At 34.4% G+C, this 26,745-nt stretch overlaps 1 protein-coding gene across 1 annotated transcript in view; it reads left to right on the forward strand.

Annotated features, from left to right (window-relative positions):
• The window catches only part of LOC126971555 (1-phosphatidylinositol 4,5-bisphosphate phosphodiesterase classes I and II), a 147,604-nt gene that overhangs the window by 40,087 nt on the left and 80,772 nt on the right, over positions 1–26,745 (forward strand). The window contains exon 3 of the mRNA XM_050817853.1: positions 18,273–18,410. Within this exon, the coding sequence (XP_050673810.1) occupies positions 18,273–18,410 (138 nt within the window). The remainder of the gene's footprint in view (positions 1–18,272; positions 18,411–26,745) is intronic.

Here is a 26,745-nt window from a genome sequence, read left to right on the forward strand (position 1 = left end):
ACGTTGTCTCAAAACCTATATAAGGTAGGGCGTAAGCAACTATTAAATTTCAAGGTCAAAGGTCACAAAAATCGTTTTTTTTTTGCGCTTTTTTTGGAAATATCTCATTTCCTATGGGTTTTTTGCTATTTGTATTTATTATCAATATTGTAGAATACAAAATTCTCTACAAATTTAGTTTCGAAAAATTTTTTATACGGTGAACCGTTTTCGAGATAGAGGGCGGAGAGCGCGCGGTCACAGCATCACTTCAGGTCAACCGGTGCCTCCGGTCGAAAACGACTGTAAAGCTTAAATGACTGGACTACCAGTCCTTGGTCGGCCCCGTGCAATCTCATTTTATACATTAACTAGTAGTTGCCCGTTGCATTCGTAACAAAAGGTTTTATCTCAATAAAATGTTTAATATGAGACCTGTCAGCCATTAACGGCCGTTCCCAATATTCAGTCTATCTCTTACTTGAGATAAAAATCGAAACTATCGTCGACTTTTCTGTCCCAATAAACTTATCGACGGTAACTCACCTTATCCGTACACGCTGTCTGTCAATGGGACGACGTATAGCTTACCAGCGATAGAAGATTGTATGGAAATTGCAATTCACGCTTCCGAGGCGATAAGAGTGACTTATCGGGTATATTGGGACAGCTTCAGATTATTGACAGCTAATTACTGATACAAGGTAGAAATTTATCTTTATCTGTAGATAGTAGGTATATTGGGAACGGCCGTAAGTTGCCATAGCGACATCCCATTCTGCACGGACGTACGCCAAGATAGGAAATATATTAGTAGGAAATTGCAGATTTTTGTTCCTGTGAACAGATGAGTTGAGAGAAAAAAATAGTTAAATAATAGATTTTAATTTTGACAAGACGCTCATATCCATAATAATGTTCATATAGCCGCCGAATGGTTCACTTTCTTAAAAGCATTTTTCTGGCATAAATTACACTAATGCTGCCTTCAGAGCAGTCTGAAGGTTAAAATTAATGTTTATTGCCCTTTTTAATATTCCATTCGTTTTCTCATTATGTTCTTAATTAACATTGCTGTGAGCTATGATCATAGAGCTTCTCCGTTTGTACAAGAATCCACGATGTTGCCACTGAAATACGCCTCTTACAGAAAAAAATAATAATTGGCTAATTTATTAGTTTTAGTAGAGATACGTTTTATTGGGGTAAATGTATACACTTCTATAATAAAGTCCCAGCCACTTTTCAGGCATTATCTATAAATAAATTTAAATGTTTTATAAAAAAAATGGCTTTGTCGTAAATCCTATTACTCTACTGCTGAATATATAAATGATCGGACAGCCTGGGACTAGATTGTGATTATTTTATAGCGATAGAAATGATTGTACAATATTGTATATTTTTATTGAAAAGAGCGTAAAAAAAGAATGCAGGGAGAGTTTCTTGCGCCGCTTCTTCGTTTCCGAAGCGGTAGTAGTATCTAATGACATCAAAAAGAATTCTAAAGGAATCAATTTTGAGAAAATAAATGCCTTTATGCATTTATGCCTTTATTGTAACTAGTGATTCGAAGCCCGATATATAAAATGAATATGATTTTGACAATTCTGTTTATAGTAACCAAATATATAATACAACCAATGCAAGACTAACCCCCTTATTCATAATGGTCCGCTAACTTTAATCAGCCGCTAAGGAGTGTTTTTTCTCATTCTGACTTAGTCAATAGAAGAAGACAGAGTGAGAATTAGCAATGTTTTAAGTTAGCAGACTATTATGAATAAGGGGGTAAATATATACCCGCAGACTATTACAATGCAAGAAAACAACCAAAAGCTGGCTCCATGTGCTTAATTTCCGTGAGAACGAGAATTTAATATAATAAAATATCATAATAAATATCGTACAAGTCATAATAACATAATATCTTAACACACATATACACACCCATTCTTAAATGTTATACTTTTATTTTAATTTCAATTTTATATTTAGACAGTATTTTTATTTTATTTTATCTGATTTTGATAATTTGATTCGACTATGCATGTAATGATATTTGACGACCCCTATAGCCCAGTGGTGAGTGACCCTGCCTACTGAGCTAGAGGTCCCGGGTTGGAATCCCGGTAGGTAAAATCATTTATAATATGATGAATATGAATGTTTATTTTCGATTCATGGATGTTTATATGTATTAATGTATGTTGAAGTAAGTATATTGTATTAAATATATCGTTGTCTTCTACCCATAGTACAGGCTATGCCTAATTTGGGACAAGATAATTTGTGTAAGAGTGTGTCAGTATTATTATTATTATGCCTGGTATCGAGAAGTCACTCACAGCTGAAACACAGTTCATCCTCGTTTAGCTGTCTTTGCTGACTGTATTGTACGAGGGCGGCACTGAAAATTTCGGGAATCAAAAGGGATGTGACAGAACATTACTATTTAAAAATGTATTTATTTATTTTCGCTCCGCGAAATTTGGCACATTTTTCCATACGATGGAACCAATCATTGAAGCAACCATTCCATTCGGAAGTTGGGGTCTCCAAAATGGCCGTATTGTAGGCGTCCACAGCTTCTTCAGGTGATGAAAATCTCTGACTACGCAATTTATTCTTTAGTTTAGGGAAAGTATAGAAATCATTAGAGCTTAGGTCGGGGCTGTACGGCGGATGGTCTAATTCTTTGTTTTCTTGCTCTAAAAACTCTTTTGTTCTGTGCGCGGTGTGAGAACTCGCATTGTCGTGATGGAGGCTGATGCGGCGGTTGCAGTTCTCTTTACGGAGTTCAGAAACGACCTGTGGCAAACAAATGCTAACATAGCATTCTGCATTAACCGTTCTTTGTCCCTCAAGCGGAATAGTCGCAACATGACCGGTTTTGGAGACAAACGTGGCCACCATTTTTTTTGCAACACTCCGTGAACGAACAATTTTTGTTGGCTTTAACTCATTTTCGAACACCCAAACTCGTGACTGGTTTTTTGTTTTGGGGTCGTACGCGTATATCCAGGATTTGTCACCTGATACGATGTTATATACAGCATTTGAGGATCCTGCGTGGAATCTTTCGAGCGTTCTGACGCACCAAGTAACGCGAGCCGCTTTTTGCTCTTCACAGAGCAAATGCGGTATCCATCGGGAAAACAACTTTTTTACACCTAATTGTTCATGCAAGATTATTTGTATTTGACTCATGCCAATGTCTAGTTGCAAAGTTGACTGAATTTCACGGTATGTCACATGTCGACCTTCCTAAATCAGCTTACGCACAGCATCAACGTTTTCTTTGGTGACTGCAGTTTTTGGACGACCTTGACGGGGCTGATCATCATCACTGAGCTTGACACGTCCACGTCAAAATTCAGCAAACCAGCGATAAATTGTGGTTTTGGATGGGGCTTCATCACCAAATGCAGAAATCATCCGGTCAACACACTGCTTTGTGTTAAACCACTTCGAAAGTCATAATAAATCATCGCTCTAGAATTTTCTCGAGTCAATTCCATTTTCTCAACGACTAAACAAGTTTGACAAGACCGAGATTCTTTTTTTAAATAAATAAATGGTATTCGATTTTTAATACCACGGAGTTTTCAATTAAAAATATTTAAATATGACAGGAACAGTGGAAATATTCCATTCCCGATACTTTTAGTGCAGCCTATGTATGTAAATAACGTTATTTTAATATATTATATATAACCAGTAGGAGGCTTCCTTGCACAAGATGCCAGCTAGATTATAGGTACCACAACGGCGCCGTGAAGCAGTGATGTGTAGTAAGCATGTGCAGTGTTTCGGTCTGAGGGGCATCGAAGTAAAATGACTGGACAAATGACAACTTAACATCATATGTCTCAAGCGTGATTGTAGTGGCGTGGTTTTACAAGAATCCTGAGCGGCATTATAATGGGCAGGGCGTATCAATTACCATCAGCCGAACGTCCTGCTGGTCTCGTCCCTTATTTTCATAAAAAAAAAAATATAAATACACGCCAGGTACCGCAAAATATAAAAACAAGTTTTCCAAACACCAGATATTTGTTGAGCGGTTGGCAGACTTTGATGCTGCCTGCTTTTTACGATGTAGTTTTTGGTGTCGTTAATGCGCTTATAAAAGTGTAAAACGATTTGTTTTGATGAAATACGCCGTCATATCAATAGGAAACATGTTAAAAAGGAACAAATTTGCTTTGATGGTTAACGGAATATCTAGAATTTGCAATATGAATTAACATGATCTAATAGAATACTTTGGTGGATTTAGTGATGATCGATTTCTAGATCAAAAAAGGATAGATTACTTCAGATCCCTGTACTGATAATAATCGTCCAAATTTAACGTTGATCATAACGAAGCATTCACATAGTTCCGGATTATTGGGCCATTTCTATCCTATGAGAAATTTCTGATCAGTCGGACGAGCTGTGACAAGCCGATTGTTCGTATATAATTAACAGTAACAATAAAACATATTATTTCTACAATTTACTGCACACATGTCCGTTACATTTTATTCATTATGCACACGGGATAAATGTATCAGGTAATAATCAGGTATAATCTTTATATATATAATTCTTGTGTGCGTGTGTATGTCACTGAACTCCTCCTAGACGGCTGGACCGATTCTAATGAAACTTTCTGTGTGTATTCAGGTGGATTCGAGAATGGTTTAGATTCACAATTGAACTACCTCCTAAACGGCTGGACCGATTTTGATGATATTTTTGTGTGTTCCAGTGAATTTGAGATTGGTGTGTGTCTTCAGGTGGATTCGAAAATGGTTTAGATTCACAATTAAACTACCTCCTAAACGGCTGGACTGATTTTGATGACTTTTTTGTTTGTTTCAGTGAAATTGAGATTGGTTTAGATTCTCAATTCCGCCCATATAATATAATTCTCCTGCTCATGTGTATGTTAGTGAACTGCTCCTAACGGCTGGACCGATTTTTCAAATTTAAAACATGTGTACAGGACAACGTCTGTTGGGTCCACTAGTTACATATAAAATTTTTGACGAATTGAACTTACAAGAAAAACGAATTGAAAAAGCTTAAAAAGAAAAAACAACCTTTAAATCGAGTTATTTTACGAATTGATCACAGGTCGAGTTAATCAAAATAAATAATTAAAAAATTACAAATAATAGGGCTTTACAGTAATCAATAAAAAATGGCAACTTAGTAACTACAGTATCTTCAGCGCAGATTAACCCCCTTATTTATAATGGTCCGCTAACTTTAATCAGCCGCTAAGGAGTGTTTTTCTCATTCTGACTTAAGAAGACAGTGTGAGAATTAGCAATGCTTTAATTTAGCAGACTATTATGAATAAGGGGGTAAGAATATAATTTTTATATGCTTCAGCTACTAAAATAAGTATGATAGTTACGCATACGATAAGATTGTAAACACGACAATAAGGCCCCTTTTCCACCACAGATGTGCTATGCTTGGATGTGAAAGTGAAGCTGCTAAACTATGTGACGTTTCCTCAAATTCAAATTCAAATATTTTTATTCAAAATAGGATTTAAAATCACTTATTGAACGTCAAAAACTACCACCCATTCAATAGAGACTGCCTCAGACCTGAGAAGAATGGGCGCAAGAAACTCAGCGGGCTTTTTTTTATATAAAATATGGAATACAATGTGATATCGTACAATAAACATTTATAATTAAAGAGCCTGAGGGTGTTCGCTTTATTCCCAATACGTGGTGTCATTAAGAAAATCGTTTATGCTATAATAACCTTTCCCACACAAACGTTTTTTAACAATTCTTTTAAATTTCGTAACACATTTGTTTTGTACATTTTCTGGGATCATATTGTAGAAGCATATACATCGCCCAACAAAAGATTTACTAACTCGACCCAACCGAGTAGTAGGCATAACAAGTTTATGTTTGTTCCTCGTGTTAACATTATGAATGTCACAGTTTCTAGAGAATTCCTCAATGAAATGCTAAGCTTTGTAGAGGAAAGGTAAACACGTGTTCAAATAGAGCGATTTTTATAGATGACTCCTAAACGGCTGGACCGATTTTAATGAAACTTTCTGTGTGTCTTCAGGTAGATTCGAGAATGATTTAGATTCACAATTGAACTACATACTTCCTAAACGGCTGGACCGACTTTGATGATTTTTTTGTGTGTTCCAGTGAATTTGAGATTGAGGTTAATTTTCTCAATTCCGTTCATATAATATAATTCCCCTGCTCATGTGTATGTTAGTGAACTCCTCCTAACGGCTGGACCGATTTTTCAAATTTAAGACGTGTGTACAGAGCAACGTCTGTCGGGTCCACTTGTTTTCATATATATTTTTAAACACCTATCCTACAGGATGTGTACGTTAGGTGACAAACGCATGCCTACCTTAGATACTCTGCACACACCACTCGCGACCATCCTTATAAATTCATAGCTTTGAACCTGGTTGTATTAGTGCTTTATGCCATGAGGTTAACGAAATTGGTGGATGTCAAACGCATCCATGGAAACGTAGCCATAGTAACAGCTCTTGTGGAAAGGCAGCCAGTCGATCGGAATAAATACGACGCCAATACCTGTCAACACTGACAGCAAGGATAGTTATTAACTTACACTTAAGGGCCGTTCCCAATATTCAGTCTATCTCCGGTTGTGCCCTACTTGAGATGAAAACCGTAACTATCGTTGACTTTTCTGTCCCAATAAACTTATTGAGGGTAACTCACCTTATCCGTACACGCTGTCTGTCAATAGGAAGACGTAAATAGCTTACCAGCGATAGAAGTTCGTATGAAAATTTCAATTCACGCGTCCCAATATAAGGCGATAAGAATGACTTATCGGGTATATTGGGACAGCTTCAGATTATTGACAGCTAATTACTGACAGTAGAAGATAGTAATTTATCTCTATCTGTAGATAGTATATTGGCAACGGCCGTTACACTTAAGTGGCTAACCATTTTACTTACCTACTTATACAAGCCCCTGACTGTACGTACGTCAAAATAATTACTTTTGTGGCCAAATGTCGCTCTTGTATATAAAAAAATTGTGATTTTTAAATAAAGTTTGTGTGATAGTTGTGCAATAATTCTATTACTTAAGTAAGATTCAAGTTTTATTCTAGATTCTCCGCTTTCGTTCAGATTTGACGAGTACTATGTTGGAGTGTTTATATACTCTAATATTCTGCGTATATATCGTAAAAGATATTTTAGAGATTCTTAGTCAGTTAGTTAGTTAGGTTATGAGTACCACTGAGTCTGAAAAGTAACGGCAAGGAAATATTTTTAAATTACATCAGTTTAAACATATAATTCTTACAGAGCGCAATGAAGAAAACGTTCTATGACAAATTTTCTAGTTCTTGACAGTTGTAGAAGTTTACTTTACACTATAACCCCTCGGATAATGCCTTCGTATCAACGCCGAAACGGCGTCACTTTTTCTCATTTTGTTTTTGTTTGACTTTTGAATATTTTAACGAAAAACGATACAGGTCAGTTGAAATGTATACAAACGATAGCGTTTGTATACATTACAAATTTTGATAGCAAAAAGAATTCTTAAATAGCTAGTTCTCGCGTGTTCAAGTTGTAAAATAATTACTATATTTTTTTTTTAAACCAACTTCCAAAAACGAGGAGGTTCTCAATTCGTCGGTGTGTTTTTGGTCCTGATCTGACAATGTCATCCATGAGAAAACCATAAAAGTCTTATATTCGCTATAAGTATGTGCGGGACAAATTTACGAAGAACTCAGTATCGCGCCAACCGATTTTGATGATCCTTTTATATTGAAACGGGATACTTCAAAAGTAGTTTAATGGTAGTAAAATTAAGTTAAAGTAAGTAACTAGAAAGTTTAGTATGAAACCATCGAGTATCACTTCCCCTCTCCCTTCTCACAATGTTGTCTCCCCTTGTTGAATAATGTACTATAATTATTAAATTATTGACTGCTATCATTCTCGTAACTAAGTAAATTATATATTCTTAGAGTAAATTGCATGTTCTACCCACTACTTCCATAATATAATGCTATTGATTTCCATTTCTATTTGTCTACCCGACGTCAGCTTGGTGGCTACACGATATAACCACGTCTAATTGTATCGTGTATAATTAATGTGTGCTTACGTGGGGAAGACCGCTAGTGTATGTCGCTCGGATATGTCCTGCGGTTGTGAGGTGTGATTCAGTTATGGGAAACTGTGTGTTTTGGATTATGTGCAGTAGGATGTTTGACATTATGCAATGGAACTCCAATGTAGCCGCATTTGTTATGACCTCAGATCATTTACGGCCGTTCCCAATATTCAGTCTATCTCTTACTTGAGATAAAAATCGTAACTATCGTTGACTTTTCTGTCCCAATAAACTTATCGACGGTAACTCACCTTATCCGTACACGCTGTTTGTCAATGGGACGACGTATAGCTTACCAGCGATAGAAGTTTGAATGGAGATTGAAATTCACGCGTCCCAATTTAAGGCGATAAGAATGACATATCGGGTGTATTGGGATAGCTTCAGATTATTGACCGCTAATTACTGACAGTAGAAGGTGGTAATTTATCTCCATCTGTAGATAGTATATTGGGAACGGTCGTTATACGTCTACATAGACTATGGCAGCTGTGAAAACTTGAGTTTAGAATTAACCTCTATTTAGAGCAATTCACGCACACAAACACAAAGTGTCATACAAATCGCGAGTGTAAGACGTAGCATGTCACGCACACTATAGTATTATTCCTGGTCTGTTTTTATCGGTTGTCTAACAGCAAAATACTCTATCTAGACGTATATCAAAGTTATATAAATAAAGGTGTGACACCTGGTTTTGTAACAAATCTCGATTTGTTTATTGTGTTTATTATTTGCCTTTTTGTGCGCAATTTATATTGCTCAAGTAGAAGTTTGGGATGACAGCTGTTTAATAACAGAACTCCAAAAGCACGAATGCTGGTCGCTTTCACTAATAAATCATAAAGCTGATTGAAACTTAATTATGATGATGATATCAAACAATATAATATAATATAGACACACTTTTACACAAATTATCTTAAACTAGGCACAGCTTGTACTATGGATACAAGACAACGATATATTTAATACAATATACTTACTTAAACGTACATATAAACATCCCATGACTCGGAAACAAACATCTATATTCATCATATAAATGATTGCACCTACCGGGATTCGAACCCGGGACCTCTATAGCTTTTAGTCAAGGTCACTAACCATTCGGCTATATGGGTCGTCAATAAACTTGTAGATAAAATCATCATTACTCAACCAAGCTTATCGTAACTGTAGCGTTGCATTTATTTATTTATTTATTTACTAGATCATAAAATCAACTATAATATTTTTTTTCAAACACTCAAACATTCAGTTGAGGACGTGCCTTGCCTCCCACCCCCTCTGAGGGGGTCTTGAGGATATAATTTAAGCTTGGGCACAGTAAGGGCACACGTTTCCTAGCTAGTAGCCTCGATTTATTTATTTAAAGCATCACAAAATCCACAGAACTTAAATTAGGTTATAATAATACTATTTTGTAGGATTTACATCTAGTAACGGATTTATAATATTTTATAATAAGACATGATATTTGTGCGTGTGGGGTTTGGTGAGAGTGTGTGTTTATTTGTGAATTACTCTAAATTTAACCTTCCTTTAGATTTTTATTAACACTCCTTTTAAAACAGCCTTTACTGTTATTAAAAAGTTCAGTACTGTTGAATTGCTTATTATAGTTGCATAGAGTGCGACAGATTACCGAATCTTCATAATAATTAGTATGACTCAGCGGGACTTGGAATAGAGGCGGTGTGTCTAGTGCGAGCTGACGGCACTCGTAATTGTATGAATAGTTCAGTTAGCTCTGTACTGTCGATCCTACCATGAACTATGGTTATGAAGGAATTCCACATCACATTTTCTTTTTGGAAATAGGTAGTTGAGGGCAGGTGCACAATAGATCCTTGGATTTAAGTGTATTTTAATCGCTTGATAAATCTTTAAATTAATTCTTAATAAATAAAAAATTCAAAAAACCCGTTATAAGAACATACAACAAAGTCACAATCAAATCTTTTTAATCGCCAAGGTTTTTTGAAAGGTGAAACACATCTTTATATATATATTTCTTGTGTGCGTGTGTATGTCACTGAACTCCTCCTAGACGGCTGGACAGATTCTAATGAAACTTTCTGTGTGTATTCAGGTGGATTCGAGAATGGTTTAGATTCACAATTGAACTACCTCCTAAACGGCTGGACCGATTTTGATGATTTTTTTGTGTGTTGCAGTGAATTTGAGATTGATTTGGATTCTCAATTCCGTCGGTATAATATAATTATCCTGCTCATGTGTATTTAAGTGGACTCCTCCCAACGGATGGACCGATTTTTCAAATTTAAGACGTGTGTCCGAAATTTCCGACAGGACAACGTCCGTTGGGTCCACTAGTTTATATGTAAATAAATAATCTATTTTGACTATAAATTTTTCGCATAGTTGTACTTGGCAGAAGAATTCGTTGTTAAATGCTTTGTAAAGGCGACTGTCATGACATTTTTATTGACATTTTTTTTTTATTAAAACTAGCGGTCGTAATTCGCCAATAGTTCAAAAATAATTTAAAATATTTAAGGCTTTTTTTATTTCTTCCTTTCTTTTAATCCGAGAAAAACCGGAATAACCACTTCTAGTTTTCCATTTATTTGACATTCGGATTCAGTCAGACGACATCCAAACATTTCACATCAGGCATTTAAGACTATCAGATATCAGCTCTGCAAGCAACGATTTGATTATCCGCAAGCGTATAGAATTTATTTATTTATTTATTTATTTAGAAATACCAACATTTGTTTACATTGATGCGTTACATATTTATAATATAGACTAAATATAATGTGCTTAATGTAACAAACAATTACAGGTATCTACCACATGCTTTAATAATTTTCACAAAGTAAATATTAGTTTAAGGGAAAAAAAAATATACGCTAACAAGTAATAATGGTTAAATGATTTTGTTTGAAATTATTATTATTTAAGATTATTATATATATATTATAAAACTAAGAAACATAATTATTATGACTACATTTTATTCACTAAACTTACATACAAATAATTTACGAACTGTATGGACAGAAGTCGTGAAATTAATATCGATGTAATCGCTATATATGTTTACCATCTTGCACAGCTTAGGAATAGGAGAGTTCGCTCCAAACATACATCTTCGAACCGGTGGAACTAGCGGAGCAATTTGCTTCCGGGGATATCTACTAGGGACACGAAAATTAATTTTATTCAGAAGCTGAGGACAGTCAATCTTGTCATTTAAAAGTTTTAATACAAAGATAAGATCGATTAGAGTTCGCCTGTCTTCTAAGGAAGTCATTTTGAAAAATACGAGTCTATTAGCATAGGTAGACAGACTTTTTCTTGAAAGTCCGTTCGAATAAATTAAATGCCAAATAAATCTTTTTTGAATTCGCTGTATTCTTAACATGTGTGTCGCATAGTGAGGTCTCCAAACTACCGATCCATATTCCAATATGCTCCGTACCAATGAGTTGTAAAGTGAAATTTTTAAAAAGTTGTCACGAAATACTTTTATGTTTCTAATTAAAAATCCTAACATTTTAGATGCCCGAGAGGTAACATACTCTATATGGGGAACGAAAGTTGACTTAGCATCAAAAACAATGCCAAGATCTTTAACTTGATTTAACTTATGAATAGAAGTCCCATTAATGCTATAATTGTACGCTACGTTACTTCTTTTCCGTGAAAAAGTAATAAAGTGGCACTTATCTGAATTTAATAACATACCATTATAATGGCACCATAAAGTTATGCTCTCGAGATTTGATTGAAGTCTGGTACAGTCTTCGATTGAATTAATTTCTTTTAATATCTTCAAGTCATCGGCATAGAGATAAGGTTTTGATGATTTTATAGAATTGACGATATCGTTAATAAAAAAAATTAAAAGTAGGGGCCCTAAATGAGAGCCCTGCGGTACACCAGATGTAATAAATTGAGGAGAGGAATTGAAGCCATTCACCACCACAAAAAAGTAGCGACTAGACAAATATGATCTAAACCATTCCAAAAATATGTTGGATATACCATAAGCTGATAATTTGGCGATCAAGATACTATGACACACTCGATCAAAAGCCTTACTGAAGTCAGTATATACAACGTCAACCTGTTACTTTGCATCCAGTAATTCGGTTATAGTTTCACAAAAATCTACGAGATTGGTTGTTGTTGATCTTAAAGGTACAAAGCCATGTTGAACTTCATGTAAGAACAATTTGAAGTGATTTTGTAGAAAAGGACAAATTAAGGATTCTAAAATTTTGGCAAATGTGGACAAAATGGAGATTGGTCTATAGTTTTTAATTAATTCCTGAGGGCCTGACTTATGTATGGGGACCACCTTGGCTGTTTTCCAAAAGCTTAAAGATAAAGATAAGATTTAAATTCTATAAAATTTAATGTCTCAAAAAAATATTCTAAAAATAGTTAAGTAAATAAAAAAAAAAACTTTTCAATTAATGTAATGCTTTTAGAATTTCAGTAGCCTTTCTATGAATCGTTTCTTTCATCTCTTTTTCAATTCATCTAGGCGGCGACGAATTGGTATTTCTATGAATGTATCAGATGCGTTTTCCGTATGTATTTTGAAATGAAGGATTTAAGAGATTAGGGTTCGATTTACGGATCACAAAATGTTATTAGGGATTAAATATTACCTTAAACTGCTGGAACCAACAGCCTTTGTCATTTCCAAGAAAATAAATGTTTACCAGTGGGAGGCTCCTTTGCACATGATGCCGGCTAGATTATGGATACCACAACCGCGCCTATTTCTACCGTGAAGCAGTAATCTGTAAGCATTATTGTGTTTCGGTCTGAAGGGCGCCGTAGCTATTGAAATTACTGGGCAAATGAAGTCTTGATATCTTATGTCTCAAGGTAACGAGCGCGATTGTAGTGCCGTTCAGAGTTTTTGGGTTTTTCAAGAATCCTAAGCGGCACTGCATTCTGACCAGTATGGGTAGGGCGTATCAATTACCATCAGCTGAACGTCCTGCTGGTCTCGTACCTTATTGTCTTAAAAAAATATATATAAATATAAAATTAAAATAATAATAAAATTATAATTAAAAACCGGTTTGTCGTATTTAACACAGATAAAGTTTTAAAATTAAAAAAAAAATCTTTTATAGTCTGTTAAATTACCTTTCTTGTGGTATATCGTGTAGCTTGTCTTACTCTGTGTATATTTAACGAAAAAAATGTATTGTAAATATGTCTGCTTGCCACTCAACGGTAGTTTTATAGCAGACATAACATGTGTGCTTGGCACCTGAAAACTTTCACTTTTTCTGTGGATATTCTGAGATTTACCATCGAAAAAAAAGGTGCAAAAATCATCCTTATTCGAGTCGCAAGTAAAAGCGTTAGTCATAACATTATGACTAACGCTATATGTTTACTTTACGTTTTTCATCAATAAAATTAATGAATTACAAATAAAACCAATTATGTATTTACATGACATCTTACTAATTTAATACATTGGAACACACCAAAATGATGCATACCACTGCATTTTCATTCGAATGCACTATCGAATGAAATATCGCTTTCATATTTATTATTTTTTGGCAAAATATCCATCGAATTTTTGCTGTGTGGAAACACGGAGTGACCCACTCGCATCTTCAATTGTTTCATTTTTCAGCTGCATTTTTCAGATTTTTAGTTTTGTTAAATCAATAAAGTGTTAGGGCAATCAAAATAATAAGAGAAATATTCAAATCGATAATGCGTGTCCAACGGATTTTATATTATTTATAATATTATATAATAATAAATTTATTACCAAAATTAAGATACATACAAAGTAATTAAAGTTAACAGGACACACTTAATCTTAATTGTGAATTTTTGAGTGCATTGTAGTCTATTTGCACTGAGCGGTGGCTCTGCATTAAGCAAGGTGCTTTGTAACACAGAAGGGAAACTTATCTTTTCATGTTCATTTTCATTATCTCTCCTTCCCACGAGCACACAGCCGGTCCGAGGTTCGAGTCTCCTTAGATAGTTCCGTAGTCTTTGCGGCCTCCACGGCACACGTCCTATGTCGCTGTAAAAGCCTTCAGGGCCAACAGCAAAGTGGAGGTTTTTAGTCGGATGTGTTATTAGTCGAGTGTGGATACTCGAGTCCAAAATATTAAACGTATTTTCCTCATCTCGAAAAAAAAAAGACGGGCAACACAGTGACTAAAGAAATTAGTTACTTGTATTTGACTCGAGGAACATAGCATGGAGATAGAAGAAAAATAATAGTAAATTAATACAACAAATGAAATAAATAAAAACTTATTAACAAACAATAATGTGTGTGTCAATGTATAATAAAATCACTTTTACGAACCACTTGAATAGAATACATATATATTCAATTATTTCACTATAATCACAACTATATACAAGTAACATTAAATTATTTAAAACAATTGGGCAGTCGGGTGACCAGCAGCCAGCACGTCCGATACTTTCGACTGCCCACACAAGAAGTGCTCAATAGCCGAGAGCAATTCGTAACACCTACCCTACTACCAACCTTAATAATACGAAACTACCAACATCATAATAAAGTGACATCACTAAGATTTTGCATGTGATTATATAATATTACAATTACTAAAAATATACTAAATATAATAACTAAAACAATATAGTATTAACAGGTTACAAATGATTCTATTAATATTATCATAACTGAATGTTGGTACTAATTGGAATGTCGAATAACCATTACAAATGAATGTGTGTGTAGACAAATAAAATTTGAAAAACAAAATTTTATGAACGATGCGGGATTCGAACCCACGACCTCTCGCGTTCCGTGCCGGTGCTCTAACCAAATTTTGTTTTTCAAATTTTATTTGTGTATTAATCCTAGAAGTGAGGGTTATCACTTTAAAAAACATAACATATTGTTTAGATTTACAAGAGCGACATCTCAAGTTAATTTCCTAATATGGCATATTGTTTAGATTTACAAGAGCGACATCTCAAGTTAATTTCCTAATATGACATATTGTTTAGATTTACAAGAGCGACATCTCAAGTTAATTTCCTAATATGACATATTGTTTAGATTTACAAGAGCGACATCTCAAGTTAATTTCCTAATATGACATATTGTTTAGATTTACAAGAGCGACATCTCAAGTTAATTTCCTAATATGACATATTGTTTAGATTTACAAGAGCGACATCTCAAGTTAATTTCCTAATATGACATATTGTTTAGATTTACAAGAGCGACATCTCAAGTTAATTTCCTAATATGACATATTGTTTAGATTTACAAGAGCGACATCTCAAGTTAATTTCCTAATATGACATATTGTTTAGATTTACAAGAGCGACATCTCAAGTTAATTTCCTAATATGACATATTGTTTAGATTTACAAGAGCGACATCTCAAGTTAATTTCCTAATATGACATATTGTTTAGATTTACAAGAGCGACATCTCAAGTTAATTTCCTAATATGACATATTGTTTAGATTTACAAGAGCGACATCTCAAGTTAATTTCCTAATATGACATATTGTTTAGATTTACAAGAGCGACATCTCAAGTTAATTTCCTAATATGCAAAAATTAGGGTTGAGCATGTTATCAACTGTGAAGTAGATCCAGTAGATGAGAGTTGAACAAAGCAAACAGAATTTTATAACGAGGCGGTACTCGAACGGTTAGCTCAGTTGGTTCATAAAATTTTGTTTTTCATAGTTTATTTGTGTATTAATCATAGAAGTGAGGGTTATCACTTTAAAAAACATAACATATTGAATGTGTGTGTGTATATATAATATTATGAAATAACGATCCGGTATTGATGGCGGTCGTAAGGTGACGGCTCAGTGTGACTAAACATTGTTATTGATTGTTTTTTTTTGTTAGATTAGATTAGAGATTATTGATTGATGGTGAAAGTAGGGTCCTTCGGCATCATTGCGGTTAGAGCAGCTAGGCATCAACTTGAGGTTCAATAATTGATGTTTAGTTATTACTTGGAGGATTTAAGTTCGAGCATTAAATATTCTAGAATGTATGAACCACATTTTCAACATACTAAATATTTTGCTGAAATAATATTACAAATGAATATTTGTAAAACATTACACACGTCGGAAAACAGGCATACAGACATTTCGACAGACAGACATTTGTATAACTTGATCAACCAAATTGTATCGATCATTGTAAAGTATCGTATCTATATATATAAATAAAATTGGAGTGTCTGTTTGTGATATTGAAATAACCGCTTTTTACTACATGTATATGAATATATTATATACGGTACATACACCAAAATTACATTTTTTACAATTTTTGTCTGTCTGTTTGTTCCGGCTAATCTCTGAATTGGCTGGACCGATTTTGACGGGACCTTTTTTGGCAGGTAGCTGATGTAATAAGATGATATAAGATAAGATGATTATGTAATAAGGAGTAACTTAGGCTACGTTTATTTAAGATAAAAAAATAATTTAAAAAATAAAGTAATGTTGTAATGTCCAAGAAACCGTCTAACTCTAAAAATTATATACATATATATATATATATATATATATATATATATATATATATATATATATATATATATATATATATAGCAAAACAACGTTTGCCAGGTCAGCTAGTTATTATCTTAATATATATAAATTACGTGACACGTTGTTTGTTTGCGATGGACTCCTAAACTAATGAACGGATTTTAATGTGGATTACTTCATCGAGTGCAGTTTGGTCCAACTTGAGAGATAGGATTGTTTTTATTTCGATTTGGGACCCATACTTAGTTTTATTTTCAGTATTTGTTTTGTATGGAAATATTTTCTATGAGAGAATTTAGTGACGCACGTTTTGACAGTTCCGCTGTGAAACAATTTCATTAGAACCACAGGGAGCATTTTTTACGAAATAATTCTTGATGTTTTGAAATATTATTGTCAAATTCCTATAAAACAGTATTTTTTTATCTACAGAACAACGTCTGTCGGGTCAGCTAGTATAGTTATAGTTAAGTTGATCGATCTTTCAGCGCTGAAATATTCCCGTGATGCGATTGATTGAACTTCCGGACTCGACGGATCCAATTCGGGTACTTGTAAAAATGTAGAGTTTTTAGCCTTACCAGTTGTATGTACTAATTACTTACCGCTAGGAATTGAGCGAACACACTCAGGCTCTATAACTATACCTTTTTACTGTTCGATATTACATTGCTATGCATTTGTTTTATAAAAAAAAGCCCGCTGAGTTTCTAGTGCCCGTTTTTCTCAGGCCTGCGGCACATTATTTAGAATGGGTGGGACGTTTTGACGTTCAATAAGTGATTGTTTAATCCTATTTTGAAGTAAAATATTGAGAAGAATTTGAATTTGTACCTGCAGCACTAATTTTATCTATTACTAGCGGACCCAGCAAATGTTGTATTGCCATCATAGTTAGCAACTGAAGTTAATCTACCAAGTATAGGTAGCTAAAATTAAGTTTATTTTTTACCTCCATAAAAAGTAAGAATGATACAAAGTTTCTAATTAGTTATTCATTTTAAACTATTCTTTCAATTTGGTTTGTGAACTACGGGGGACACATGAAAGGAAAAACAAAATTATTATTTTTATTTAATTCCGAAAATTTTCATATTTATTCACGTTTTAAACCTTCTCTGGACTTCCACAAATAATTCAAAACCAAAATTAGCCAAATCGGTCCAGCCGTTCTCGAGTTTTAGCGAGACTAACGAATAGCAATTCATTTTTATATATATAGATTTTTTTGTGGCAGTTCCGTAATCTATATATATAAATCTAATGAATAAGTCAATGTAATGTATTTTTTACGTATTTGCAAGTTTTATGTAACAACAAAAACCGTAATTTAACCGACTAATTAGTATTAAAGCTTCTTCTTCTCTCTTATAAAGTGAAATGAATATTATGTTTAATGTTTAATAAATCCGACTCTTGTACTGGTTTGTGTAATAAAATAAAGTGGCATTTAGAGGCTCTTTAATAAAGTGGTATTTAGAGGCCCTTTAATTATATCATGACAGTAGGCTCAAGTTGAAGGTTTATTAATAAGATCGCGCCCTCAATAATGTACTTAACGAAAATATTTTTCTCCAGGACCAGAAGATCAGGAACGTCGTGTTGATCGGGTCCCAGGGGTCGCTGGAAGACAAAACTGTGACCGTTTGCTACGGGGCTGATTTTGTGAATGTCACCTTCGTGAACTTCTGCTGCACAAAAAAAGAAATAGCTCAGGTAACTAATTGTGGACGTAGACCCATAATTATACTACTATTATAAAGAGGAAAGATTGAATATTTGATGTATAATTTACAATTAATGGGCTCCGAAACTACTGGACCGATTTGAAAATTTTTTTCACTGTTAGGTACATACACTATCTCCGGGCGACATTGGTAATATTATATTTTAAAAAAAAATATTGATCCTTACTAAATCTCCAATAATGTAAGGTGTCAAAAATTACTTAAAATATTCTTTACATCGCTTGCGACTAGAAAAGTATTGATGATAGAATAAAATAATGTACTATGACTTTGCAGAACATAATATAATTATTTACAAAAAGATTCACAATGAGAAATCAGTACCCCACGCTCGGTCACCTCAGTTGGTTGACCGAATTGTTTGTATTGTAAAAATATTGGTATTAGAAGTATCATGAGTTATTAAGAGTAACTCGATCCGAGCCTAAGTTACTTTCGTTGTCCACAAAATAATAGAATCAAAGCGCCTGAAGAAATTTCCACTTCAAAAAAGTTTGAATAAGAGTTAACTTATTATCTGTCCTGTAAACTCTGACCAATGCAAACTTTTAATATACTCTTGGTTCTGTACTTGGAAATACTCAAAACAAAATGTACTGCAAATATATAATAAAACTAGCTGACCCAGCAAACTTTGTATTGCCATATAAAGTAATAAGAAAACAATCAATACTTAAAATTTTTTTGGGTATAAAAAATAGATGACGACCGATTCTCAGACCAACCAAATATTAAATAGTACATAAAATCTACCAACTATGGGTAGCTATAATTAAGCTCCTGAGAAAGTTAGAAAGATATAAAGATTCTAATTAGTTATTAATTTTAAACTATTTTTAACTTTCAATTTGATTTATGAACGACGGGGGACACATCAAAGGAATAACAAAATTGTTGTTTTTATTTAATTCCGAGCATTTTCATATTTATTCACTGTTTAAACATTCTCTGGACTTCCACAAATAATTCAAGACCAAAATATGTCAAATCAATTCAGCCTTTCTCGAGTTTTAGCGAGACTAACGAACAGCAATTCAATTATATATACATAGATATTAAAAATCTGACTAAAACTTAATACTAATACACGTATGGTGTGCGTTACCGAATGTTTCGCTACTTGTAGTAGTCAGCACCGGAGAACCGGTTGGTCACTTTGCGGATCGTATAGTTCACTCATTCGCTGAATGAATTAAATTACATGAGGCAACACTCTTTTGGTTTTAATTCGCAAACCTCTCAGTGGATCAATACAATATCCGGCCAAACAAAGACTCGTTACAAGCAGCCGACCGCTGTACGCGCCACGGGCGGTTCCGCTTCGGGTTCGATTTGAGTTTAATAATAGTACTCTACACGCAGACTTCAATTTGCGAATTTACAAATTTCCAACGGCAAATTCTGAGCACTTAAATGTTTTACGAGTGTTTGTCCCCTCTTTGTTTTGTGTTACACTTTGTGAAAGTGTGAGAATGTTATCTAGTATTACAAAAGGTCGCTCAAAGCTTGTTGTTGTGCTTTTGATTAAAGCCTGCTAGATACCTTTATACCTTTGAGTTTATTCATCTGACACTTTTGAAATCCTCTATCGCCAAACTGATTATCTATGTCACTTTGGTTGAAATAACTTTGCACCAGAGTTATAACAGAAGCGTAAACTTTTAGGAAGGTATACGCGCTTTTTTGTAAGGTACTCATGTCGTTATCGTCCTATCGCGCAAGAAATCTCATTGCAGAGTTTAGTTTTACGTGGAAGAAAGTTCATTGGAATCCGCAATGTAAAGTCTTTACAGTAAAGATAAGAAGAGAATACAGTAAGCACATTTCAAAGAGATTTAAGTGGTTCTTATGAAATTTTGGATTGTAAGCGATAATGGCGCTACCCAGATTACTTTTACGTGTATTGAAATAATCAGAACGTACTTCAGTTATGGCAGTTACCGCGATACTTTGTCCTACTGTGCTCTGTCAAAATTATTATCAAAGTTATTAATGGTGCTTTAGTGTTATAGCTAACGAACAACAGATGGTGTTATTCACAAAATGTTCTGGAAGTTCAGTCTTAGGAAATTTTGTATTTTATTTAAGTTATTATGTCGAAACGAGACTCACAACAAATTTGACTCGGGTTTCGCCTCTACACGAGGCATCCTCAGCAGACGTTGCCTCGCCGAATTCTCTCACGTTTGAAACCGACTAAAGACTAATCTTAGCGGGATTTACACTTACAACATTTAGATATCACATTCATTCCTCCTTATTATCTTGAGAGAGAGGGTCACGACAGGCGGACTGGTCGACAACTAGGTGATGGTAGTAAGTAAGGATATTAAAACACTTAATTTTTTTGCATTTCACTTGCCAAATTTGTAAGTTCACTTAAGTTTATCGTTGTTTGAAACTAATGCTTTGGCGACCGGGAAAACAAGAACATAATTCAATTTGTGTCAAAAACTCAATATTTCAGCCTAGACGGCGCCGCGAAGATGTAGTCGTTGACGTTTGATTTAGTGCGAGATATATTTGAATTGGCTAATCCGAAACTACTTAGTAGTCCCTTCCTCTCAGCAAGTTTAATTGATATGACTGTCCGTCAAGTAGACCCTAATTCACAGGAATGTGTGGAGCTGAAATTAACATCATTTACATATTCTGTTTTCCTTTGAAGGCATCCAAGCTTTATTTATTTATTTATTATTATTATGTAATCTACAGCGTCACAAATTATATACAATATAATTACATTATAAAGTAGAAAAATAAGGCCAAAACTGATTACAGTATATAGGTATTAAACAAAAGAAGTAACATTTTATGATTTAAACAAGCCAGAATAAGCTAACAAAATATTTACAATTACAATAATAAGCTACTTTGAAAATAAGCTTTACAAAATAAAGTTACAGGAGTGTGTGTGCGTGTTTGTAAGGTTGTGTGTAGTGTATTTGAGGGTGTATGTAGTATGTGTGTGTGTGTGTTTGGATAATCATTCCAGGTCGATGTATATTTCTTATTTCTTTTTTTAGCTGTACTTTGAACAAGCAAAACATATCTAAATTAAAATAAGCTTTATTGTAGGTGAGAGCCAGACGTTGCAGAACAGAGTTTTGTGTGTAGTTGGTGTTAGCTTTTGGTGTTAGCGTTTAATTTGAATGGAGATTAGGCGCTAAAGAAATAGTGTAACAATTTCTACACAGTTGTGGTAACACTATAAGTCGAGTTGTCATGTCAGTATATTAAATATTATAATAAAGCGGCCAAGTGCGAGTCGGACTCGCCCATGAAGGGGTCTATAGCAGCGAGTAACATAATATAAAAGTTCATGTAAGTTCGTTGTAACTTTGATCGATGTTTGATGTGTATTTAGGAAATAAAACTACATACCCCCTTATTCATAATATTCCGCTAACTTAAAACAGCCGCTAAGGAGTGTTTTTTCTCATTCTGACTTAGGTCAATAGACGAAGACAGAGTGAGAATTAGCAATGCTTTAAGTTAGCAGACTATTATGAATAAGGGGGTTAGTACCTACACCTCGTTCATACCAATGTTCGATGGAAGTTTGCATTGTAATGTACGTGTTATATATTTTTTTAGTTTTATCATTATATTTTTTTTTAGAAATTACAGGGGAGGGGCAGCGACACATTTTGACCACTTTGGAAGTGTCTCTCGTGCTGAATACTTTATTCAGTTTAGTAAAATATTATATTAGATACCTCATTATCATTAAGACCTATCCATAGATGCCCCGTGCGTATAGGTTTGATGAAAAAAAAATTTTGTGTTTCAGTTCTTTAATTGTGTGAAAATCTTAATGCGGTTCACAGACTTCATCTATTTCCAAGGTTTCAACAGCATAGTTCTTATAACTTTGGAAAATATGTGGCTGTGACATACGGTCGGACGGACAGACAGACCTGACGAATCTATAAGGGTTCCGTTTTTTGCCATTTGGCTATGGAACCCTAGAAACGTGTTAATTTAATTTTTTGTTTGTAAATCGAAATTGAATGTCACGGAGAGCTTGCTACATTACAATACCTCAGTGAATTCCGCATTCAAATCCGGTCTGGCTGTTTTTATGGCGTCTGTTACATAAGTACAATGTATGTTTTTTTAGTGTTAGTTAGTTAATCTACAAACATGTCGTTGTTTATATTTATCTCTAAAATAAATGTATCTTGTAGCATGTATGTTATCAAAAATATAACTAAAACATGAAAGCAGTGTTTTTTTTTTATTAAAACACAATGTATCTCACAAGTAATAGGCTATTTTAAATAAGATTGTTTGGTCATTAGTGCGATGACCAAGTCAATTAATTTATTTGAAACATAAAATACTTCCAATATTGATATGGTCACTGTAAGATGTTGTTAGGTTAGCTTGTTGCGTAATAACTTAAGACAGAGGGTGCCTAAGAAGGGTAATAATCCCTTTATAAATTTACCCATTTAGTATTGCATGGATCTCACAACTATTTAGTGTAGAAGAACTGATTTGTGAGACTTGGTTTTTTACAACTTTACGAAACTTCTGCTTATTATAATGCTTAAATTACTATTTAATTTGAAGTCTGGTTCAATATTGAATGAAATTTTAAATATAGCGTGTTTATACAATCCCTGTTTGGTTACTGAAAATTCAGGCTTCTAGTTTTATCCACAATAAAGTAATATAATATATTCTAGGAAATACGATCAAATGGAGATTTTTTCATTACAATTGACAAATTTTAATGCCACCAACTAAACATTCACAAACAAGCTAACATCTTGTTGCGCCCAAACAAAGGGAAAGGGCTACCCTCCGGGATAATGACGGGAGGGAGGTGGTGAATGCTCATGCATACCAACGCAGCCTAAGTCTACGTTGGTTATGTGAGACTCACGTAAAACCCACTACAGGCACCCCAAGGTACCTCACGTAAAACCCACTATAGGCACCCCAAGGTGCCTACCCACTAAACACGACCTGAGGTTGGCTTTGAGCAGGTGCCCTCTAAGCCTTCATCGAAGTCGACCTTCTCTTGGGGAGAAAGACGAGCAAGCGGCACTCCCTATGGAGTAAGAGCATCCGCTGAGATAATGTCAAAGCTAGGGTGACGTTGCGTTTTATAGACGTCTTCACCCTGTCCTTCTATCACTGTCAACAATATATATATATTTTAAATGCGATTGAAAAAAAATTAACAAAAAAACAATAGATAAAATATGCACTGAAAAGTATAAAAATACTTGCGTATTTTTATACAATCTAATTCTAGTAACGATTATTGTTATTTTTGGAATCGGTGTCCTTCCGCCGCGACCCGCTCTCGACTCAAGCATATCTCACCTATAACTATGTATGTAGTTACAAACCTATCTTGGATGACCGACTCCAAAAATTACAATAATCGTAACTAGAATTAGATTAATTAATTAGATTGTATAAAAATACGCAATTATTTTTAAACTTTTTAGTGCATATTAGTCGAAAGTTTCGAGTTAATAAACATACCGACGAATTGAGAACCTCCTACTTTTTTTGAAGTCGGTTAAAAATGGCCTGAACTGCTTCGAGAAAAGGATGGTACAGCCCTGACGCTGGTTTTTGCTCGACTTGGCGGGACATTACCGTGCCTTCAGATAGATATACGTTTTATAAAAGATGCTCAATGCTTTTTTTTTATGGAATAGGAGGACAAACGTGCGTACGGGTCATCTGTTGTTAAGTGATCACCGCCGCCCACAATTTCTTGCAACACCAGAGGAATCACAAGAGCGTTGCCGGCTTTTAAGGAAGGTGTACGCGCTTTTTTTGAAGGTACCCATGTCGTATCGTCCCGGAAACACCGCACAAGGAAGTTCATTCCATTGCTTTTAACAGATTATAACGACCGTATGTTACATTGTTGTAAGCGTTTACATTCACCCGGTCATTACTATATATTTTCCAATAACAACCACCCTGGAGAACCCTCGTTGGAAAATAACCGTTTTTACTTATTAGTATTGCGGGGCGAGTTGTTCTGTGTCGCGTAGGTAGGTAATGTTATCGATTTTCAATTCCAAATGCTATACGTTCATTCAATGATGATTTTTAGGATTCCACACTCTTAGGGTATCAACTTTAAGGTAAGGGTACCCTATTACTAAGGCTAGAGTTACTATGGATGCGAGTTCTGACGGATTCGTCAGAAGAAACAAACGCCTGGTATCCAATGACAGAGTTTACACTGGCAACGCTCGAGCGGTTCTGACGACGTCGTGCATGACCTGACGCGTTCGTCGTTGCCAGTGTAAACACTGTCATTGGATACCAGGCGTTTGTTTCTTCTGACGAATCCGTCAGAACTCGTCAGAACTCGCATCCATATTAACCCTAGCCTAAGGCTCCGGTGTCCGTCCACTCCGTCTGTTTGTCAGTGTTCTTAAAGTCAATAGACAAAATTTGAATTTTTTAAGCGACACTTAACAATGTTTTATAGCTTAAGGTAACAGCAAGAATGATAAAAACCATGATGGCTATTTACGTACCTAATTGTTTTAATAAAGTATTTAAAAAGGACATAGTGTTTTTGATAGAAATGCCTGTTAGCGCGTTGAGCATTTTACTTTGTGACGTCATGGTCCGCTAAGTAACGCTAGTTCGGGTAGTCGGCTCTTTGATCAAACAGATCAAATTTTATCTGAGTAATTTATATATAATTATAATGATATATAAGACTATTGTTAATTATTATTACTTATAAATTAGTCATTTTTTTTATAACAAACACCGTTCCTTTTACATTGCAACCCGCCAAAGCAGGAGCAAGATCATATAATTTATGAGCCAGCTCTCATGCATTATATGTTTTATTTTGAAAATTTAATCACAAATAAACTACTTTGTACCTACTAGGAAAACCCGGATAAGGTCGGCCCCGTATCTGTTTTTTGAAATACAAGCATAAAAAAAAAATAAGGCGACTCAAGAAGAGTTAATAAAATACAAATTAACAATATTTAGATAACATTTATTTTTTATGTAGGATATAGTAGGTTTGGGTTATAAGATATTTGTAATAAAAATACAATTAAATTTCTTTTTGAATCGTCACAAACGAAGACATCGAAGGCGTCATTCATCCTTGGAAACTCTTCAGCTACTAAGAGGTATAAGTTTCCCAGAAGAATCATTAGAAATCATCTTGAAACCGGCAATTTTTCTTAAAGTGCCTATGTATATTATAAAAATGCATAAAGAACAGGGTTTTGAGAAATGTTTAATTTTTTGTTTACGGAAAAAGTTGTCATTATGTCATATGTTATAGTTATGGTTCTGTAAGTTCTGTAGTAATGGTTTACTTGACAATAAATTGGAAGATTCGAAGAGATTTACTGGGTGGTCGAGAAGTTGACGTCCAAAGCTAAAATTTGAATTTCTCTCATTTCACTGGCCAATGTACTGGGAAGTTTTTAAAAATTGTTAGAAGCCATAGGCCATTTAATATTTTTTTGATAACAATTTCATGAATTTAGCTGGAGCAGTTATCTTGAACTTACGACTCAATTCTAAACTAGTTCCGCATTGTCTAAACTATTTATAGTTTCTTATGTGGTTATTGTAGTTAATAATTATAAACAATAAAATTAACTAAAAGTGTTCAAAAAATTAAGAAAAAAGTCCTAAACCACAATTAGGTGAAAAAAGCGGATAAAAGGGGAAAAAAATGATTATCTCCTAAACTACGCAAAATCGTAGAACATACACATGAGACTTTCAAATTTTAGCTTTGGACGTCAACTTCTCAGCCACCCTGTATAGTTTTTATTTTACTTCAAACCTCCCTTAGCTACGTTTTATTACTCTAACCTACCTTACTTGTCGTTATTATATTAATTAAATTGTGAAAATCAGGTTTTCACATCGCCCCGTCCTTTAAACAAATGAACGGTGACTTACAACACAAACTGAGATCGTAATGTCGGCCGTACTGCCGTTCAACTCCATGTAAACTGCAAGTTGCAACTGAAATGGGGACAATATCGATATCCCGTTAACATTATTTCCTGACAGATAGACAGCTGTTGAATGCGTCTGTCTGTTACAGATAGAGATACAGCGAGAAATAAAATTGCCGCGAAACATTCCTGCCTGTATTCTTTATCTGGCTTTCTCTGGAACCCAGTACTAAACTATTTCTTAAATGCAACAGTTGTATAATGAGGGATCGCTTCAATCTATCTGTCACGAATTATTTCTACATCTCTAACATTTCGCATAGTTCCAAACAGTTTAAAATATCGATTTATTTCTATGTCTCGGGGAAA

Source organism: Leptidea sinapis, chromosome 24 (assembly GCF_905404315.1).
Source record: "Leptidea sinapis chromosome 24, ilLepSina1.1, whole genome shotgun sequence".
NCBI lineage: Eukaryota > Metazoa > Arthropoda > Insecta > Lepidoptera > Pieridae > Leptidea > Leptidea sinapis.